The 17,845-nt window shown below is 40.5% G+C and overlaps 2 protein-coding genes across 3 annotated transcripts; both read left to right on the top strand.

Annotated features, from left to right (window-relative positions):
- Positions 1–495: 495 nt before the first annotated feature.
- On the top strand, positions 496–8,330 carry LOC104058238 (pantetheinase-like). The gene is given in 11 exon segments (XM_054061818.1): positions 496–1,564; positions 1,660–1,794; positions 2,588–2,688; positions 2,691–2,732; positions 2,735–2,759; positions 3,288–3,374; positions 3,376–3,458; positions 3,461–3,565; positions 5,216–5,391; positions 5,394–5,603; positions 6,481–8,330. Coding segments are annotated over 11 exon segments (1,338 nt in total). The 5' UTR covers positions 496–1,355; the 3' UTR covers positions 6,646–8,330.
- A 148-nt stretch (positions 8,331–8,478) lies between these two features.
- On the top strand, positions 8,479–17,837 carry LOC104058237 (pantetheinase). Of its 2 annotated transcripts, none has more exons than XM_054061814.1 (8): positions 8,479–8,616; positions 10,347–10,578; positions 10,678–10,808; positions 11,877–12,069; positions 13,508–13,799; positions 14,975–15,348; positions 17,056–17,226; positions 17,484–17,837. In XM_054061814.1, coding segments are annotated over exons 1-8 (1,536 nt in total). In that variant the 5' UTR covers positions 8,479–8,614; the 3' UTR covers positions 17,625–17,837. The 2 variants fall into 2 exon arrangements, with proteins under 2 accessions (XP_053917789.1, XP_009558013.2); XM_009559718.2 differs by lacking the exon at positions 8,479–8,616 and adding an exon at positions 10,226–10,243.
- Positions 17,838–17,845: the final 8 nt, after the last annotated feature.

Below are 17,845 nucleotides of genomic sequence, written 5' to 3'. Positions count from 1 at the left end.
CCTGGAGGAGACTTGGAATTGTGTGTGCATGTGCGTATACGTATGCACAGACATATGTATGTCTGTAGTATATATGAAGATTCAACGTGTATGTGAGACCTATTTTACCAATATATGCCAGCTGGAATATTTGTGCTGATTGCAACTCAAAAGTGTAGGGCTGCTATTTTCCAACAACAGGAAAGAAAACTTCTCGTGTCCTTCACATGCTCATCAGAAAAAGTCAGTTCCCAATCTGTTTCTCTCATAACTACTGGAATTTGTATAAGAAATACTTCTTTCTCTGCCAGAGCCCGTTTTGGGGTGCTAGTATGAAAAATTGCTCTGGTATCCAGCTGAACTGAGAAGCATCCAGGTAACAAAGGGCAGGCTTCCCCTGGGAACATCCTGGCAATAGCCAATCTCTTTGTGGAATGATTATCTGACTGGTGCTGGTATTACCAATACGAGCATAAATGCCATTGAATTTATGAGCCGTCCTGCAATGTGTGACCTTCACCAGAAATCCGGCAGAAACTAGACAGGCTTAACTAAGCCCTGTAGTTCTCTGGCAACACATCTCCTCTCTTCATTCTTTTATGTACACAATGGAAGCAAAAGAAACTTGAAGAGGAATCCTAGGTTTGGTTTTCAAATTGACTCAGAAGCAATTTCCCCTAACATGATTATCCAGGAATCCTGGAACACACAGTTAATGCAAAGTAGTGTAATCTCCTATGGGAAGCTCAGCCATCCCCTGGCTAATATTGTGCTTATCTCATGTAGTGGCAGGTTTAAATACTCATCTCCTGTTACTAAAACAGTTGTACAATCTGTGAAGCTGCGATAAGTAAGGACTGGGCCAGGTATAGCCAAATTACACTCGGCTGATTGGAAGCAGCCCTGAGCTGGGGTGGCATAGACAGTGCCCATGTGGCAACACCAAGCTCGGAGCCATCTGCCTGTGTCCTGCAGCCCTGCCTGCACTCCGCATCCTTGAGTCTGAGCAGGAATGTGTCTGTGCTGGTCTTTGCTCAGATTTCCCAAACTTTGACTGCTGTGACCTCAACTTACCTTGAACTGCATTACTACAGCAATGCTACACCTGAGTCATTCGCAGATCTGGCAGACAATGTGTTTCTTTGGCTGCAGCACAGTGGTGACTTCCCTGCCAGTGGCGTAAGGCAGAATTGCTCAGTGCTGGTGGCTCTTTCGCCTTTGATCTTGTAATATGTTCCAGGCAAGGTGATTGCATCTCCTGGTGTCGGCTTTCTGCCAATTGGGAATTCCCAGGTTTGTGCAAGACTTCCCCCTTTAAAGCGCCTTGTCCTTGAGTGCCCCTGATCATCCTCTTGGGTGACTTCCAGATACCAGACATGGGGCTTTCTAAAGCTTGTGCCTCTGCTGTGCTTTTGGAGCTGTCTGCTCTGGAGACCTGTGCCCTGGACAGCTATGGTGCAGCTGTCTATGAGCACAACGTGGTCTTGTCAGAGGATGCTGAAGTGCCAGTTTCTCCTGAGGAGGCCTTGATGCTGATGGACAAAAATATGGCATTTTTGGAAGCAGCCATCAAAGAAGCAGCCAGACAGATATTGTGACAAAGTTCGACATATTTGTTTTGGTAAATAGTAGCCATTTATTCGTTTTCTTAATTATGTTTGTTGGGGTTGTATGTTGGTACCAGGGTGCCCATATCATTGTGACTCCTGAAGATGGCATTTATGGCTGGGTTTTCACAAGGGAAACAATATACACTTGTCCTGAGGATATCCCAGACCCACAGGTGGACTGGATTCCATGTGCTGATCTTGAAAGGTATTACCCCTGCTGGGCACAGAGGACCAGTCCAGTGAGGAAACCTGCTGCCTTTAGGAGCCATTGTTGATAGTTTTAAATGACTTGGAATAACTGCTGTGAAATCAAGGCAGAATAGACATCAAGTATTGCCATAAATAGCTTCAGACAACATCATTTTTTCCTGTTATTTTTTCTCACTAATTATTTTTATTTTAGTACGCTCATAAAGATTGGTGTTTGTTAAAAAGAAAAAACAGAACTTAGAGAATATTTTGGTAATGTATTCCTTCAAGTTGTATAAAATGATATCCGGAAGACTTGTCAATGAAATGACAGCTACTACCAAAAGGACGTGCTGCACAACTTCAAATTTATATTTTTGATTCATGATGTGGTAGTTCTTCTGTTATTTTCCTTAATAAATTGTACCATTTTTTGAAGCTGCAGTTTTTGGTGAAAGATAACAAAACACAGCATATAAGGAACAAATCCTAAGCTACTTCAGCACAGCAGCCAAATGGAGAGCTGAAGAATGGCTGAAATATACCCATGTGTTGATTTAACATCAAAGCTGTAGCACGTGCTGGCAGCAGAAAGGAGACTTGAAGGTGCAAAGATTCACTTTCACCAGAAGGAAACCCCTATGTTCCTCACGTAGTGAGGTTCAGCACACTCTGAAGCACAAAACTGCTGCCTTCTGTTGAATAGCAGAAAACAACAGCCTCATGTTAGATACGACAAACCTATCACTCTTAGTGTCAGCATTTTTATGGATTGACTGTTTTTGATATTCTGTTTCTTTTCTTCTTAGGTTTACTGCCTCACCAGTGCTGGGAAGACTGAGCTGTCTGGCAAGGAATAACTCCATCTATGTGGTTGCAAATATGAGAGACAAGAAGCTGTGTAATTCTAGTGACCCAAGCACTATCAGTACAATACCAACATTGTCTTTGACTCAGAAGACTGTTGGCTCGTTATCACAAGGTAAGAGGATTTTTCAGTGTTCATGAAGTGTATGATCCTTCGGTGATTAAAACTGTGAAACAGGCTGCTTCCCGGGCTTAGATGTATTTGCACACAGTTGTTATAGAGCAGGTGACAGAGAGCAGGTGAAAGTCATTGCCTTAAGGTATCTTCATTCCTGCTATTCTGAATTTAATAGCAAGTAATTAAATTAAATTAATTAAAACTCAATAAGCCTTCTACTTTTACTGCTTCTCGTTAGGAGGTAACACATGAGATACTAAAACATCAATGTCTGAAACTCTTGCTAAGTAAACAAATCCCTTCACTGGTATAAAGCAAAACCATAGGTAATGGGTATTGTGCTTGACTCCTTGCAGTGGTATGAATTCTCCTTTTCGAAACTAAAATATAACAAGTTCACAAAATGTGTTCTCCATCATTTTTATTTAAGTGAACGAGTATTATATTCAATATTAGTCTGATTTAAATTGTTTGATTTCTTTACTAATTTTTTTTTTTAATCCATTCCTTCCTCTACATGAATGGTACAATCTTTTTGTGACAGAGAAACGGTTTTATTACCCCAAGGATCTAGGATTTGTGACTTTCAATACATCCTTTGGCTACTTCTGCAGATATCCTCTATCATGACCCAGCTGTGGTCTTGGCAAGCAGATTTCAGATTGACACCATTCTGTTCCTAACTGCTTGGGGTAACATCTTCCACTGTTGTCAGCTGTCCAGTTTCACTCAGCATGGGCCGTGGAAGTGGGTGTCAGCTTTCTTTCAGCAGATACACACAACTCCACTTTAGGTATGACAGGTAATGTGATATTACTCTAATTGATCTTGGTCCCATGGGCAACTTTTGTATTTATGTAGCGCAGTTGACCTGAGCAGAAATTTCTGTCAGCTTTAGGCATGCATACACATGTCAACAGGATTAGGACAAGAAAGCTTGTACGGATAAGAACAAAATCAAAATGTGATACGTGAAGAACTCAGAAATGCTTAAGTTGATTAGGAAACCTTTAGTTATTTGTTAAATTACACTCCTGAGAGTTTATGGAAGTGATTCTTCAGCTTCTATACCCCTAGTGTTTATGTATGTTTTGGTCATGTGAAAGCCCAAACCTTTTTTCTCCACTAGGTGGTAATGTGACTCTGGAAAACGTACTTGTGAGTCCTACAAACATTACTTCCGGGCTGGAGACCTTGTGACAGGTTTTCTTCGCGGGCTCTGTTTTCAATGTATATTTTTCCTGAGTGGATACTGGAAGTCAAGCACAAGTTTTGTGGTCATGTGCTTGCAGAAGTGAAAGAAATTTCCTGGTGTTGCTAAAATGTAGCTCTAAACTTTGCTTTCCAGATAAAAGCAGGTATGGGTCATTTCTTTATTTGTTAGTTGATGACCCTGTGTCATACAATTAATATTTTTTATGGATAAGTTTTACTCTGGGCTTCAAAGAGTAAGGTATTTATGTAAAGAGCTTGCATAAAGATGTGACTTTTAGTAATATCTTTCCCTTACAGAATTTTTCTGACTTGACAGTAATACTGATGTCTAATGCAGCTAAACTCAATAAGGAACGTATAGGTTTAGCTCCTTAAATCATTTGTAATGGCATACAACACAGAACTCCCAAGGCTGTGCCTGTACTTCTTTTTATTTAACAAATTAAGAAAATCACCTGTGATCACCTTCAAAATAGTTTCCTTCTGAGTTGGCATGCAGCTGCATACCATGCTGCCAATGTTCAAAGCAATTCCATAGATTGTTTTCTGAAAGGCCATTGAGGATATCCATCATTTTTGCTTCACCTCTTCTACCAATAGAAAATGGGTTCCTTTGAACATCAACTTGATCTCTGGGAAGAGGTAGAAATGACAGGGAGGCAGGTCTAGTGAAGAGGGTGGGTGCTCAAGTACAGTGATGTTACTTGCTAAAAACTGCTTCATAGGCAAAGTGTTTTGGGCTGGTGCATTGTCTTGATATTAGCTCACTGTTCACTCTTGCACACTCAACATTTTCTGACAGAGGGTAAGAAAGTGTCTGCGTTTGAACACATGTTCACTTATACTGAGTGAAGCAATCGAGTTGAGCTTTGTCTCACTGTGACAGGTTAGAACATGTTTTATAACCATCTTTTTGTCTCTTCCTTCACACTCGGTTCCTGAGCTATAGGGTTAGTCTCGGGGGCTTCTTCTGTTGAACCTTCTAATTGGCACACTTGACTTGTTACTTATAATAGATGAAACATCAGAGTTTGGTCTACTTTCCATTGATTGCAAAAAAAGCTTTTTAGGTTAGGATTGTAGTCTGTGAAGGCCTAAGTTTACCAGTTTGCCTAAGTTTCACAGCAATCTGGTAAACATTAGAATAACATTTGGCACATGTGTAATTAGTGAAGACTACTTACTTGTCCCATACACTTGCTTTCAGATTAAAAGCTTCCAAGTGTTGTGTTTGCAGGCAGTGATATTTTTGCCCCAGATGGTCCAAGAGCATATTATTACAATACAGAAATGGAAAATGATCATCTTTTGGTGACAGAAGTGAGTTCACACCCACAACTGTCTCCTGGCTATACTGCTGCTGTTAACTTGAAGTTGTATGCCGGTAGCATCAAACAGCTTCCATCAAACAGCTTCCATCAAACAACCATAGTTTCAGTGGGGTCATTTACCATGATCTCTTCTCCTCCATGGAGCTCACTGAACCTGAGGGCAATCGTGCCTTTTGCCAGCAGAACCTCTGTTGCCACCTGAGTTATAAGATTACAGAGAAGCAGAAAAAAGACGTTTATGTTCTGAGTGCCTTTGATGGGTTACATGTTGTTGAACAAGAGTATTATTTGCAGGTAAAGGTTTTCTGTTCTTAAGTGGATAGTGGGAAGGCTCCAAAACTCTTTTTTGCAACCCATTTGCATTTGTTTCGTTTTTGGTTGAGGCGTTTAAGAGGAGGCATTTTTTAGGCCCTTCTGAGAATATTTGTTTTCTTCATGATGCATTTGACTTCATTAGGGGCATTGATCCTGCTTTTCTGCCTGTGTTATAAACAATAAAAATGAATACTCTGAGTTGACTCTCTGCTGTAGCGCTTCAAGGAGGTTTCCATATGTATGTACAAAAGGGAAAGAAAATTGTTCTCCCTGTTTTCAGAAGGATGCTTTTGTCACAACAAAGGGCTGGTTTTTTCTCAGTGGTTTTTACCGTTGTGCTGATGTGATTCTCTAACATGCAGTTATCTAATAAAATTAAGAAACTAAATATGGATATAACTTTTGTATTCACATGGTTAGACAGCGTATTCTTTTAAATTTCACTTTTAGTTTGGTTTTTTTTTAATGGGCTATATCTTTATATCTTTTCTCTATATGCTTAAAGTATTCCCACTAGAGTAGGCAAATATGTATGGCTTCAGTTTTTTAGGAAACTCAGCTGGAACTGAAGTAACTTCCCTAGGTCACACTCTATTCCACATCTATGACTAAATGTGTATGCATTATGCATGAATGCACACATAACTTACAAACTCACGTGTGTACACACAGACACAGTGCTGAAATGACTTTTTACAAAGTTTCAAGTGCCATCCACAGATCCTCTTGGCATAAATACATGAATAGATGTATTGGATCATTTCTTCATCATGACAGCTTTTCTTACAATCAAGTCCATCTCTTGACTGTTGAAAGCTTAGCAGTATTTTGCCTTTTAGTATCCTTTTCCTTGCACATATGTACACTGCTCAAGTGCAAGAGTACAGACCTGAATACGTGTGGGCAGCCAGTGGAGACAGCTCAGACCAAGTTTGACATGTTCTCCCTCAGTGGCACGTTTGGCACTGTGTCTTTCCAGAGTCTTGTGCAGTGGGGTGCAGCTGGCCTATGGGGAGTTTGAGGTAGTGGGACACCATTGTAAGTTGTTAGACTTGTAACACAAGATGTCAGAAAGCTACTACAAGACACTGGGGCAACTTGGTATTATCACTATCCTCTATTTTAGTAACTGGCTTGAGTTTAATGAAGCTTTATTTCTGCCTTATTTCCCTGGTTGCATTCATACAGCAAATCCATTTTGCCAGTTCCCTTCTTCCCTGTCCCCTGAAATCCCCTAGAACAAGGTCTTGCTAAAGACAGAAATGTAGTTTTGCTCGGACTTTGTGATAGCTCCAAGTGAGCTATCACATCTCTCAACTAAGTCAACATTAATGAATATATTATTCTGTGTTTGTCATATAATACTACTGCTGTGCTGATATTCCTGTTTATTTTACTTTTCCATAGCTAAAAGTGCTAGCTGATGGATGTCTGATAAGTTGGACTAGAATATCAAAGCCAGTTTTGAGTGTAACACTCTTTGGGAGGGGGCATGGAAAGGACCTACACACACAGAGCAAGTTTCACTGTGATTTCACTGCAGAACCTTTAAGATCTCATCTGCTTGTTTCTGTAACGCTAATTAAATATATTTAATAATAATTCTAATTATGTCAATTAATATTATACCCATAATTATAATGACATTCTATTTCTGAAGTTCCCTTATCTATCAACATAGTCATTGCACACCAATTTGTTTACTTGATTTTTCAGCAAAAATAAATGATTCTGCTAAACAGTTCTGTATGTTTTTATATAATAGCATTGGTTGTCAGACCTCAACACGAGAGACAATAGAAAATAAATTCTTTGACTTTAGTGGTGTAGTATTCAGGCACATAGCAGTTCATTGTGGCCCGATAACAACAGATTTCTAATTCTTCGAAAATTTTTAGTATTAGGAGTCATTTCCACAATACTGTTCTGCCCCACTTCTGAACACTTTTCTAAAACAGAGATTAACAGAACCTTTGAAGGCCAATAGTTGAACTTTTATCATTTTCTATGAAAAAGAAAACAACACTCGAAACACCATTGCTTCAAAACCAGTTATTCAACTCAGCACAGAATGTAAAGTGTTATCATGCCATAACCTCACTTACAGCTGGAGGACTCTACTTGAATCTTTCTGGCCAGAGTTTTACCAAGTGCAATATTTCCTTTCCATAAAACTATTGATACCTGTGTTACCTTTTTCAAGCATTCAGGTGGATCCATATAAAAAAAATTCTCAAAATGAGCAATTTTGCAAGTGCTTACGCGTCTTCCAATTAAATGGTTGCTTGTGCTGGTGTGAGGAAAAGTCTCGAGTGTGCAGGTAGGTGTGTTGGGAAAGGCTGGTGAACAGATTGAATGCACCAGCACGTGTGCGGGAGCAGGCCCTGCAAACTGTACTTTCTAAGCAAGTGGGCTGGATTACTTCACGTGATGCAGCTAAGATTTCTATGTGGGGTTAATTCTGTTGTTTGTTCTGAAATAAAAACATTATTCACATTTAGTCTGACCAATGTAATAAAAAGTAAACTTGCACGATGCAAAATACATTGGGTTTGAACAAAGTGAACATTGTAGAAACAAGATTTTAGTCTATACATGTATTGAATTGTCACCCTCTACAATTCATATAATAGAAGTAATGGAAAACACTCTTACTTGTTTGTGGAGAAAAAGTACTCTATTTCTAAATTTATTTCTGTGCCGCAGGACATTGTGTCCTGTTACCACTAAGTAAGATAGCTATGTGCTGTTGCTAAACATGAGTGGTTTCTGGTTTCCTCATCCCTACCTACATGTCCTGACTGCTTCGCAGTGTTTGCAGGGTTGTAGGTGTGACCCTTCACACAGGCTTCTCCACAGCAATATTAACCTTTGAATAAGGATTAGTTTTCCACGCAGTCTCGCCTAGCACAAGAAAAGGAACATAATCTGAAGACAGACTACCTCTACAGCTAAGCTGAGTTAGCATCGAATTGCATCCTGTTTCACAAATGTGAGTCCTCAGATAATTGCCATCCTCAGGCAATAGCAGAGATGAGAGTGAGTGTAGTACAGGATGGGGAGAGGGGATTGGGAGGATAGAGGTGTGAAAACTAGAGGGAGCTCCAGGATATGCTTCGTCTTACATTGCCCACAGCAATGTGTAGCTTAGACTGCTGTAGATCTGTTAATATTTATTCAGTGGGTTTGGTGGTTTTTTTTTTTCATTTAACTGGAGTTAGTTCCTTGTTCCTGGGTGAGTTCTGAAGCTGCATGCCACTGTATTACAGAAACCCCTTGTCCTAGCAGTGACTTGCACTCTGCGGGGAAGCACCCCCAGCCCTGTACTTGTAACTTTTTCTGCCAGGGTAGTCACCTTTCTGGGCTGAATGTTGTTCTAGCTGTTGCTAAACAATGAAGGCTTTGCTGCTTTCTCCTTCAGACTTACATCAGATTGTGGTTAATGTGACTCAATCTATATTTCCTTTGGTAAGCAAAATGGGGGGGGGGGGGGGGGAATGCTTCCAAGCTACATCAATTATCACTGAAATCTCTATTGCAGACTTTTAAAAGCTTGTATTTAAGGCTCCCGAATGAGCATGCTGTGTCTAGTAATGTATGTAGAAAAGTACTTAGAGGTGAAAGTTACCAGATGGAAAGTAATGTTCCTAATGGTTAAAAAAAACCCCGAAACATCAGTGCTGTTGCAGGGAACTCGCTGGTGCTTGCATTCCCTCACATTTCTGTCTTTTCTGAGGTAACACTACAATGACAGCCTGCTCTAACTAAAGACAGGCAGCCTGTTCTGCTTCCCATTAGTCAGAAAACCTCTTCCAAATGAGAGTAGTGCAACCACTAGAAAATAAAAAAATGGGAAACGTCATAGCAAAACATGCTTTTGAACTGAAACGAAGACTGAAAATGAAGGCCTTTCAATACACAGTGTGTTCGTGGTGACAGGAAAGGTGAGCAGAGGAGCAGGCATGCCACTGCACCCAGTGAACTTAGCCTGCCCTTCGGTTTCAGGCTAGCAGCAGCCAGGCAATGAGGTACTTACCTGCCTGATTTCAAAGGAAAACATTCCCTCCAGATGCATATTTTCTGGTGGAAGGCTGTTTGAAAGTTTATATACAGCTAAACAGAAGTGGCTGGGAGAACCACTGGGATAAAAAAAAGGGACAGTTCTGTTGCTGGCATGGTAAGCTTATGACATCCAACTAGAGTGAGGAGCTACTGTAATGACTTTGGTCTAAAGAAAGTCAGGGAAGCAAACTACACATAGTGACATATAGGACATGTATTGAGGAATATGAAAACACTGGAATAGAGCGGTTTTAAGACTTCCAGTTTTGCCACTCAGACCTCACGGAAGACTAGCTCCAGGGGTGACATATCGACTTTTCACCTCAGTGTCAGAGTTGAGCCAACAAAACTAGCAAAAGTCAATTGTACTTTGTGACAGAGAAAAGTGTAACAACAAAACTTGGACTGTTCTTTCTAGCCATGTGTTTAATGACTCATTTTTATGTTGACAGAGTTACTTGTAGCATTGCCTAGTTTTTTAGTCTCATTGAATTGCGACACCCTTACTATGTATTGTTATGCTTTCCTGTATGTCACGAGCAATACTTGATTCCAAGGTAATGCTTTAACAGCTCCTCCTTCAAAGTTAAACTTTGTCCCTCTCTTCCTTTTTGTGCATGCCCCTTTTGCACTGTTTGTTCATGACTCAAAATATTCTAGGAGCTGCAAGACACCAGCCATGCTCCCTTGCCGGCACCTCCTGCACGCTGCAGTCTTTGCACTCGCAGTCCTTCAGGCCCTTGCTTCTGACACCTTCATTGCAGCCGTCTACGAGCACTCGGTCATCCTGCCAAATGCCACGGACAAGCCTGTTTCTCCTGACGATGCTTTGGTCCTGATGAACAAAAACATGGATGTCTTGGAAAGAGCCATCAAGGAAGCTGCCCAGCAGGTACTAGATGAATTGTATTGTTCATTAGCATTTTCTTCTCCTGCTGACCATCAGGTTGTCTATTAATGGGTAAATTGTTAACGGAATGTGTTGTGTCAGGGCGCTCACATCATTGTGACTCCTGAAGATGGCATTTATGGCTGGAATTTCACAAGAGAAGGCATCTACCCGTACCTGGAGGATATCCCCGATCCAGCAGTGAACTGGATTCCCTGCACCGACCCCACAAGGTAATTCCTTCTGCAGTGATTTATGTGGTTTCAGACTAGCCTTTTATGGACTCATGAGCTGTGCACAGTAAATGCCTGAGAACTGCTGATGCTTTTGACATCAGGGTAAGTTTCAATTCAAACTGCATATGAAGTTAAGTTACGTGATAAAATTTATAGTGTGTCTGTGACTAAATGACTATGGAGGCCTATTTTAAAAAAGGCTTTTTGAATTAGACACTTAAAGGAGAAATCCAAACAATACACAGAATTTGGGTCACTCAATATAGAGGAAAACGTCTTTTTGCATTTGGAAAAGTTTTGATGCCAGAATATGCTCCTTCTCATTCTGATTTCAGATTTTTTTTTTTCCATTGTTTTGAACAGAACTCATTGGAAATACTTCACGCTAGTTTGTATTTGCTCTGTTGGTTTGTTTGCTTTATTTTTTTTTATAAATGCCATACTCAAATAAAAGCACACATAGCATTTCTTTGGATAGGCAAGAACTGGTTTCTGAGCATCTTGAAAGGAGTATCCCACTGCTGTTCATGCCGTGGCTAGAGGATTGTGTGCTCCTGCACATGGGAGGGGATGAATTGCCTTGACCATATCAGCTGCAGTATTCTGCAGCTTGACTGTACTTAGTGTTTCAAGGGCCCAAAGCTACGATCCTCAGGTGCTGCTACACCAGACATTAAGATATTGTCTTGTGTGACACCAAATTAGTCTTTTCCTCTGTCCAGCAATTCCTCTTCTGCCCTTTTCCAGTCCCACTTGCTGCAGGGCATGTTGTGGGTACCAAGGGGTGCTAGCAGACAGCACAGGAGTGGCATGTCCATCCAGAAACTGATAGGAGGGCTCTAGAACCTGTCTCAAGGTGCGGGAAAAAAAACTGAGGGAGTGCTGCAGCCACCCTGTTTCTCAGCACGCTCTGCTGTGACTGCAGGATAGGAGGTTATGCTGTCGGCACTCCAGCAATGTGCTGACCCACAATGTGCTGACTCCAGCAATGTGCTGACTGCTCCACCACGGACAGCACAGTTTTTGTTAGTCTTTTTCTTTTCCTTTCCTCTTAAAATGCATTAGATTTGCTCCAGCACCAGTGCAAGAACGACTCAGCTGCATGGCCAGGAATAACTCCATCTATGTGGTTGCGAACATCGGGGACAAGAAGCTCTGTAACTCTAGTGATCCCGACTGCCCCAGTGACGGTCGCTATCAGTACAACACTGATGTAGTCTTTGACCCAGAAGGGAAACTGGTGGCTCGTTACCACAAGGTAAAATGGCCTTGGAAAGTCAGGAGCTAATTTATCCACTACTTCTAAAATGTCTGAGTTTGGAAAAAGCATTGTCCTGTGGCAGATTTTTGCTTCAGTTTTTTAATTTGAAATCTCTGTTGCTGTGTTGGCTCCAAATTGCTGTCATATTTCTCAAAACAGACTAGAATGAAAAAAATGATTACTCAGGTCCAATTTAGCAGGATATGTTTTTTTGTTGACTTCCTCAGTTCATTAACTCCCTATTACTGGAAATCCTGCTGCATAAACAGCTTTATTTTTCAGTGCCAAGTTTTCACCAGACCTACCGTTTCATGTTCCAGGATTTTAAAATGTTTGTATGCATCTCATCTTAGATGAGCTATCTAATCTAAGGAAAACAGGGCCTTTTCTATATTATTTTTATTTTCTGACGATGTTTCCGCACAATTTTTACATAACAGGATTTATCTGGACAAAACTATGGAGCTAAGTTGGATGTAAAAATAGATGAGTGCATTGAAACATTTGCACCCAAAGAAAGTATCTTCTTTGATTTTTATGTGCCTACCTGCAAGGTTCATCAAAGTTGTTTGGGGATCATGTGCTACATATGTCAATGTGGCTAGACCAAAGTCTGTTGTTTATTCAACGCCTGTCAGGCCCACTATTTCACCTGATTCTTCAGAGATGATGCAAAGATATTTCTTCTTTGAACAAACTGGGCATGACTATGCTAGCCTGGTCCCCCGTGTGCCAGTCTGGCATGGCCAAGGCGCTGAGTTACAAGTTCAGTGAACTTGAATCTCTTTTTCTGGCTCAGTGCACGTGTTTATTGTCTAGGCCACCTAGAGGTTAAAGAACTCTTTTAGTAAATGCGAATATGAAGAAAGAAGGAAAAACTTGGAAAGCTGAGAGTGTTGCAAGCTTGGATTTTTCTGTTGGCTGAGATTATCTGCCTTTACCCCATCACCACAGCCTTTGTTTTCTCGACCCTGCAGTGTTCCAGTACTGTCTCACACTTCCTGATGATGCTATATATTTCCAGTTCCTTTGTGCATCTCTACACCAAGGCCACCAGTCTTGTCTCTTGGCACCAAATCCTCCATGCTCTGCTTCCACTATTATTTCTCTTCTGCGTGTCTTTTGGTTCACCAGAATTATGAACTAGTAGGGGAGAGTGGAGAGATTATTTTTATGGGAGTTGCAGGTGGCTGAGACCAACAGACCTGCAGACAGACAGCTGCTTTCCTAGCTAGATGCCAGGGCAATATGTCTCCCCATATCTACCTTCTTGGCACTATGGTGATCATACAGTTTTAGCCTGACTTCCCACCTGTAAAGGCTTCAAACACAGGCCAAAAAATCTTGTTTAGTCATTCTGAACAGCTTTAGGAAATGACTTTGGGATATTGCAATAAGTGTCTAAACATATGCTCTTTTTTTCATTCCCTTATAGTATAATCTATTTATGTCAGAAACACAGTTTAATCACCCTAAAAAGCCAGAAGCTGTTACCTTTGAGACCCCCTTTGGGAAGTTTGGCATTTTCACTTGCTTCGACATCCTTTTCCGTGAACCTGCTGTGGTCCTGGTGAGTGAGTTGCAGGTGGACACAGTGCTCTTCCCAACAGCTTGGATGAACGTTCTGCCATTTCTGACTGCAGTCGAATTTCACTCTGCCTGGGCAATGGGCATGGGTGTCAACTTTCTAGCTGCCAATACACACTACACCAGCTTGTCTATGACAGGTAATTAATTCTCACTCTGTCCGAAAAACCTTTATAACCATGCATCTTTATTGCCTGTTCTGCAAGGTGATTTGAAAAGGAATATAATATATTTATCTGGAAGATGCAAGGTCTAGTCATCGGTTCTAAACCTAACAAATTCTGTCCCTACTGGTACTATACAAGTCACAGAGAAACTAGTGGTGTTTTATTTTCTTCTCCCTAGCTTCTTAGGATTTTTCCTTTCCTTCTTGTAATGCCTCTAAACAAGTAGTAAGTTACTGCCCCTTCTACCTGAGGAGAAACTTGGAAACTTAGGCTCTTTTTTCCCCACCTCTATATCCATTGTTCAATGCCAAACTGTCAATATACTTGTAAACCACATACGTGGCTCCATTTATGCTAACCAAATTAAAGATTTACTTGTAGCTGTGCTTAACACAGTTGTAGAAATTGCTAAAACCATTTTTAGACCTATAGCAGTAACACTGATAAGGAGTCTGCATTTTTCTTAAGAGACTAACATTGATTTTCTGAAGCTTAGCATGTGGAATAGTATAGTTTGGCTAGACCAGTATCTTTACTGAGCTGTGAAACCACGATATTGTCTTGGGACTTGTCATTTGAAATGCCTGACAGGCTAATGGTTGCTTATAAAATGGTGTAAGGCCACCATTTTATATGAGTCTTTGACAATGATGGGTATGACAGATCTTTGATTTCCCTCTGTCACTTGGTACTGGTCAGGTGTGAGTTCCTGACGTGGAAAAGAGTACTCAGCCAGTTTAAATGTAGCTGAGCAGCTTCTGTCTCCTGTGTTCACCAGGACGGACCTGTGGTACTTGCTTGTGTTGTGTTTTTTATGGTCTCAACTGGTAGATGTTCATTTTGCATCAATTATCTGAGAATTGTCAAACAAATCTGTTGTGTATAGGAGAAAAGAGAACTGGAGGAGGCCATAAACACAACCATAACATAACATCTTTTGCTTTTGGCTACAGCGAGCAGGCCTCACACAAGGAAATAAATGCTATTCTTTGCCAAAGCATGAGCTGTATGTACTGAGTTGCTAATGGTAACCTTTGAAGAGACTACAATTTCTGTAATATTTACAAAATAAGCTGGCAGTAGGGGCAATTAAAAGGACAATATGAATTTTTTTATTCTTTATGGACTGACTGTTGTGCTCTCCTCAGGGAGTGGTATCTATGCACCAGATGGAGCCAGAACATACTACTACAATATGAAAACTGAGGATGGTCACCTCCTCATTGCTGAACTAGATTCACACCCTTGCCTTTCTCCTGCCTCCCTTCCTGCTGTCAAGTGGAGCTCATATGCTTTGAGCATCAAAAGATTCCCAGTGAATGACCGTGATTTTGAAGGACTCATCTTCCATGATCGGTTCACTTTCACTGAGGTCACTAATCCTGAGGGGAATCTCACCATTTGTCAGAAAGACCTCTGCTGTCACTTGAGCTACAAGATGGCAGGGAAACAAGAAGATGAACTTTATGTGCTGGGTGCTTTTGATGGGCTTCATGTTGTTGAAGGACAATACTACCTGCAGGTAATGATTCCTTGGGGGCGAGGTGTCATTTATTTTAATAAGCTTCTTTACAGGGAGAAATCTTCAGTTCTGTGTGGGGAAAGAGACGACAACTTTCTTTTATGCTGGAGTCCCGGTGTCCTATTTGTTAGCAGTGGGAAGTAGTTATTAAAACATCCAAGCTTGATTACCTTTAGATCCAAGAAATGCAGTAGAGAGGTGTCTAAACCTCTTTTAAGTTCCCAGAGTGAGCTGTTTTTTTAAGCATGCAATATTGGCTAAATTTAGGTCCTGTAGTAAGTATGCTGAATCTACTCTGTAACTGTCATAAAGCAGTTGCTGCTAAAAAAAAATCGGTTGATGATGCTCTGTTAATTTAGTCACAGAGATGTGACTTTTTTTGTCATTACTCAAATGATAGCAATGAAGTTTACTGAAGTGGCAAATGACTTTAAAGGAAAGTGTCCACTTTTCCTCTCTTTTATTCAAAGGTTTAGGAAGACAGTGAGTTACATCCTGTTTGAATGTACTTAGAACCATATAGGAAAACTTTATTTGCTTTCATAATTAAGCTCCTGTGCTAGCAGATTATTCTTTTTTTAGTTATTTACTTCTATCTGTCAACATGGCCTTTGAGTATCAGCTGGTACAGACTTCATGATATGGGAGGAGGTCTTAGCTAGCAATCAGCTCATCTGATAAATTGAGACAAGTTGAATAAATAAAATAAATTCAGTTCTTGATAAGCTCACTTGGAAAATTTATTTGAGTGATTGTGGAAGCTGCCAGATGGTTTCTACCAGTGTTGAATTTTCAGGAGAAGACGGGAATTTCTTTCTTCCTTTTCCCTTCAATATTTTTTTCCCTTCATCAGAACACAGTGAGAGAGAACTTTATTCTTTATTTCTCTGCTTATCTGCATTTCAACAGAAAACTGTATTTGCTGATGAATAATGCTTCTGCTGTTTGCAAATATGCTTATTTTATTCCACCAATATCTGACACAAATGCAAAAACTCCTTCATCACCTGTCAGGAAAACCGGCCAACATACTTTGAATACTCACAGAACTGCTAGCCCTAGTTCATATTTCTTCATGATGTCCATAAACATTTATCAGCTGGATATATAACTCTATGAATAAAATGAAAATATTGCTGTTCCTCTGTGTGCTGCAGCTACTACCACAGAACTGTAACAGAGCGTGCTAACTTAATCACCTTGACATATATTCACCAGTAATTGGATGGTGAATATCAAATTCAGATTTCTCATGGGCTACCAGGCAATCTAATGAATTGTCATTAGCAACATGTACCAATACCAGTAAGAGGACCTGTGTGTATAACTGCACAATGTACACATAAGGAGGGCTTCATTTCATTTGACTAAAATTTCCATTCACAAACACATCTTACTAGGGCATATGGGAAAGAAACCTTCAAACCAGAGAGCTGGCAACTAGAAGTCTTAGTGGAAGTGACAGGATTGGGCTTCAGGGATGAAATAAGGTGCTCTGGCAGCACTTTCATCAGAAACAGGTTATTTCTAACTACTAAAGCAATGCAGGTCTGGAATACCTCCAATCAGATCAAGGGATGAAAAAATAAGCAACAGCTGAAAACAAGTTGCTTAATGATTATGAAATAGATCCTGTGACAGTCACCTGCTCTATACACTACCTTTGATGGCACGAGGCTTGCTAAATATGCTGCTTTCTCCTTGCAGATATGCACATTGCTCAAGTGCAAGAGCACGGATCCTAACACATGTGGGCAGCCAGTGGAGGTGGCTCATACCAAGTTTGAGATGTTCTCCCTCAGTGGCACATTTGGCACCAACTACGTCTTTCCAGAAGTCTTGTACAGCGGGGTGCAACTGGCCCCTGGCGAGTTTGAGGTAATGACACACATTGTAGCTGTGCCATGCCAGGTTCTCTGTGGGATAGTAATAGAATAAGCTGTCTCAAAACAGCCAAAGTGAACTTACTCATAGTGAATAATCAGATCTTTTAAATACCTTTTAATGAAATCATTAGTTTGAGCAGATATATGGTCTGATACGCCTTCTTCCTGTTTGTCATATCTTTCTGAGCTTTTAACGTGTTTGTGTGGTTACTACTCTAATCATGTCCTTCCCTTACCTTTTTCAATCAGGTATTGAATGATGGGCGCTTGATAAGTAAGACAAAGACAACAAAACCAGTTGTCACTGTGACGCTTTTTGGACGGTGGTATGAGAAGGATCATCTAAAACAAGACCCACAACCAGCCTTCCCATTATTTGACCATAATTGAAGTTATACACTGTTAATCATATGTCCAAATGAGATACATCATCCTCTACTAAAACAATCCCTATTATGCTTCTTGTTTCCAGTTGTACAAACTTCTTATCAATGTGCTTTTTTTAGTGATAATGCAGCAATATTATTTTATTACTACCATTTATTGAGAACTACCTATTTCTGTATCATAAGATTACTAATCTTTTATTAGTGCAAAACAGCAGTAGTGTC

The sequence above is a fragment of the Cuculus canorus genome, chromosome 3 (genome assembly GCF_017976375.1).
Source record: "Cuculus canorus isolate bCucCan1 chromosome 3, bCucCan1.pri, whole genome shotgun sequence".
NCBI classification, from domain to species: domain Eukaryota; kingdom Metazoa; phylum Chordata; class Aves; order Cuculiformes; family Cuculidae; genus Cuculus; species Cuculus canorus.
The sequence above is the reverse complement of the archived record's forward strand: the minus strand, read 5'-3'. Positions and strand labels throughout refer to the sequence as shown.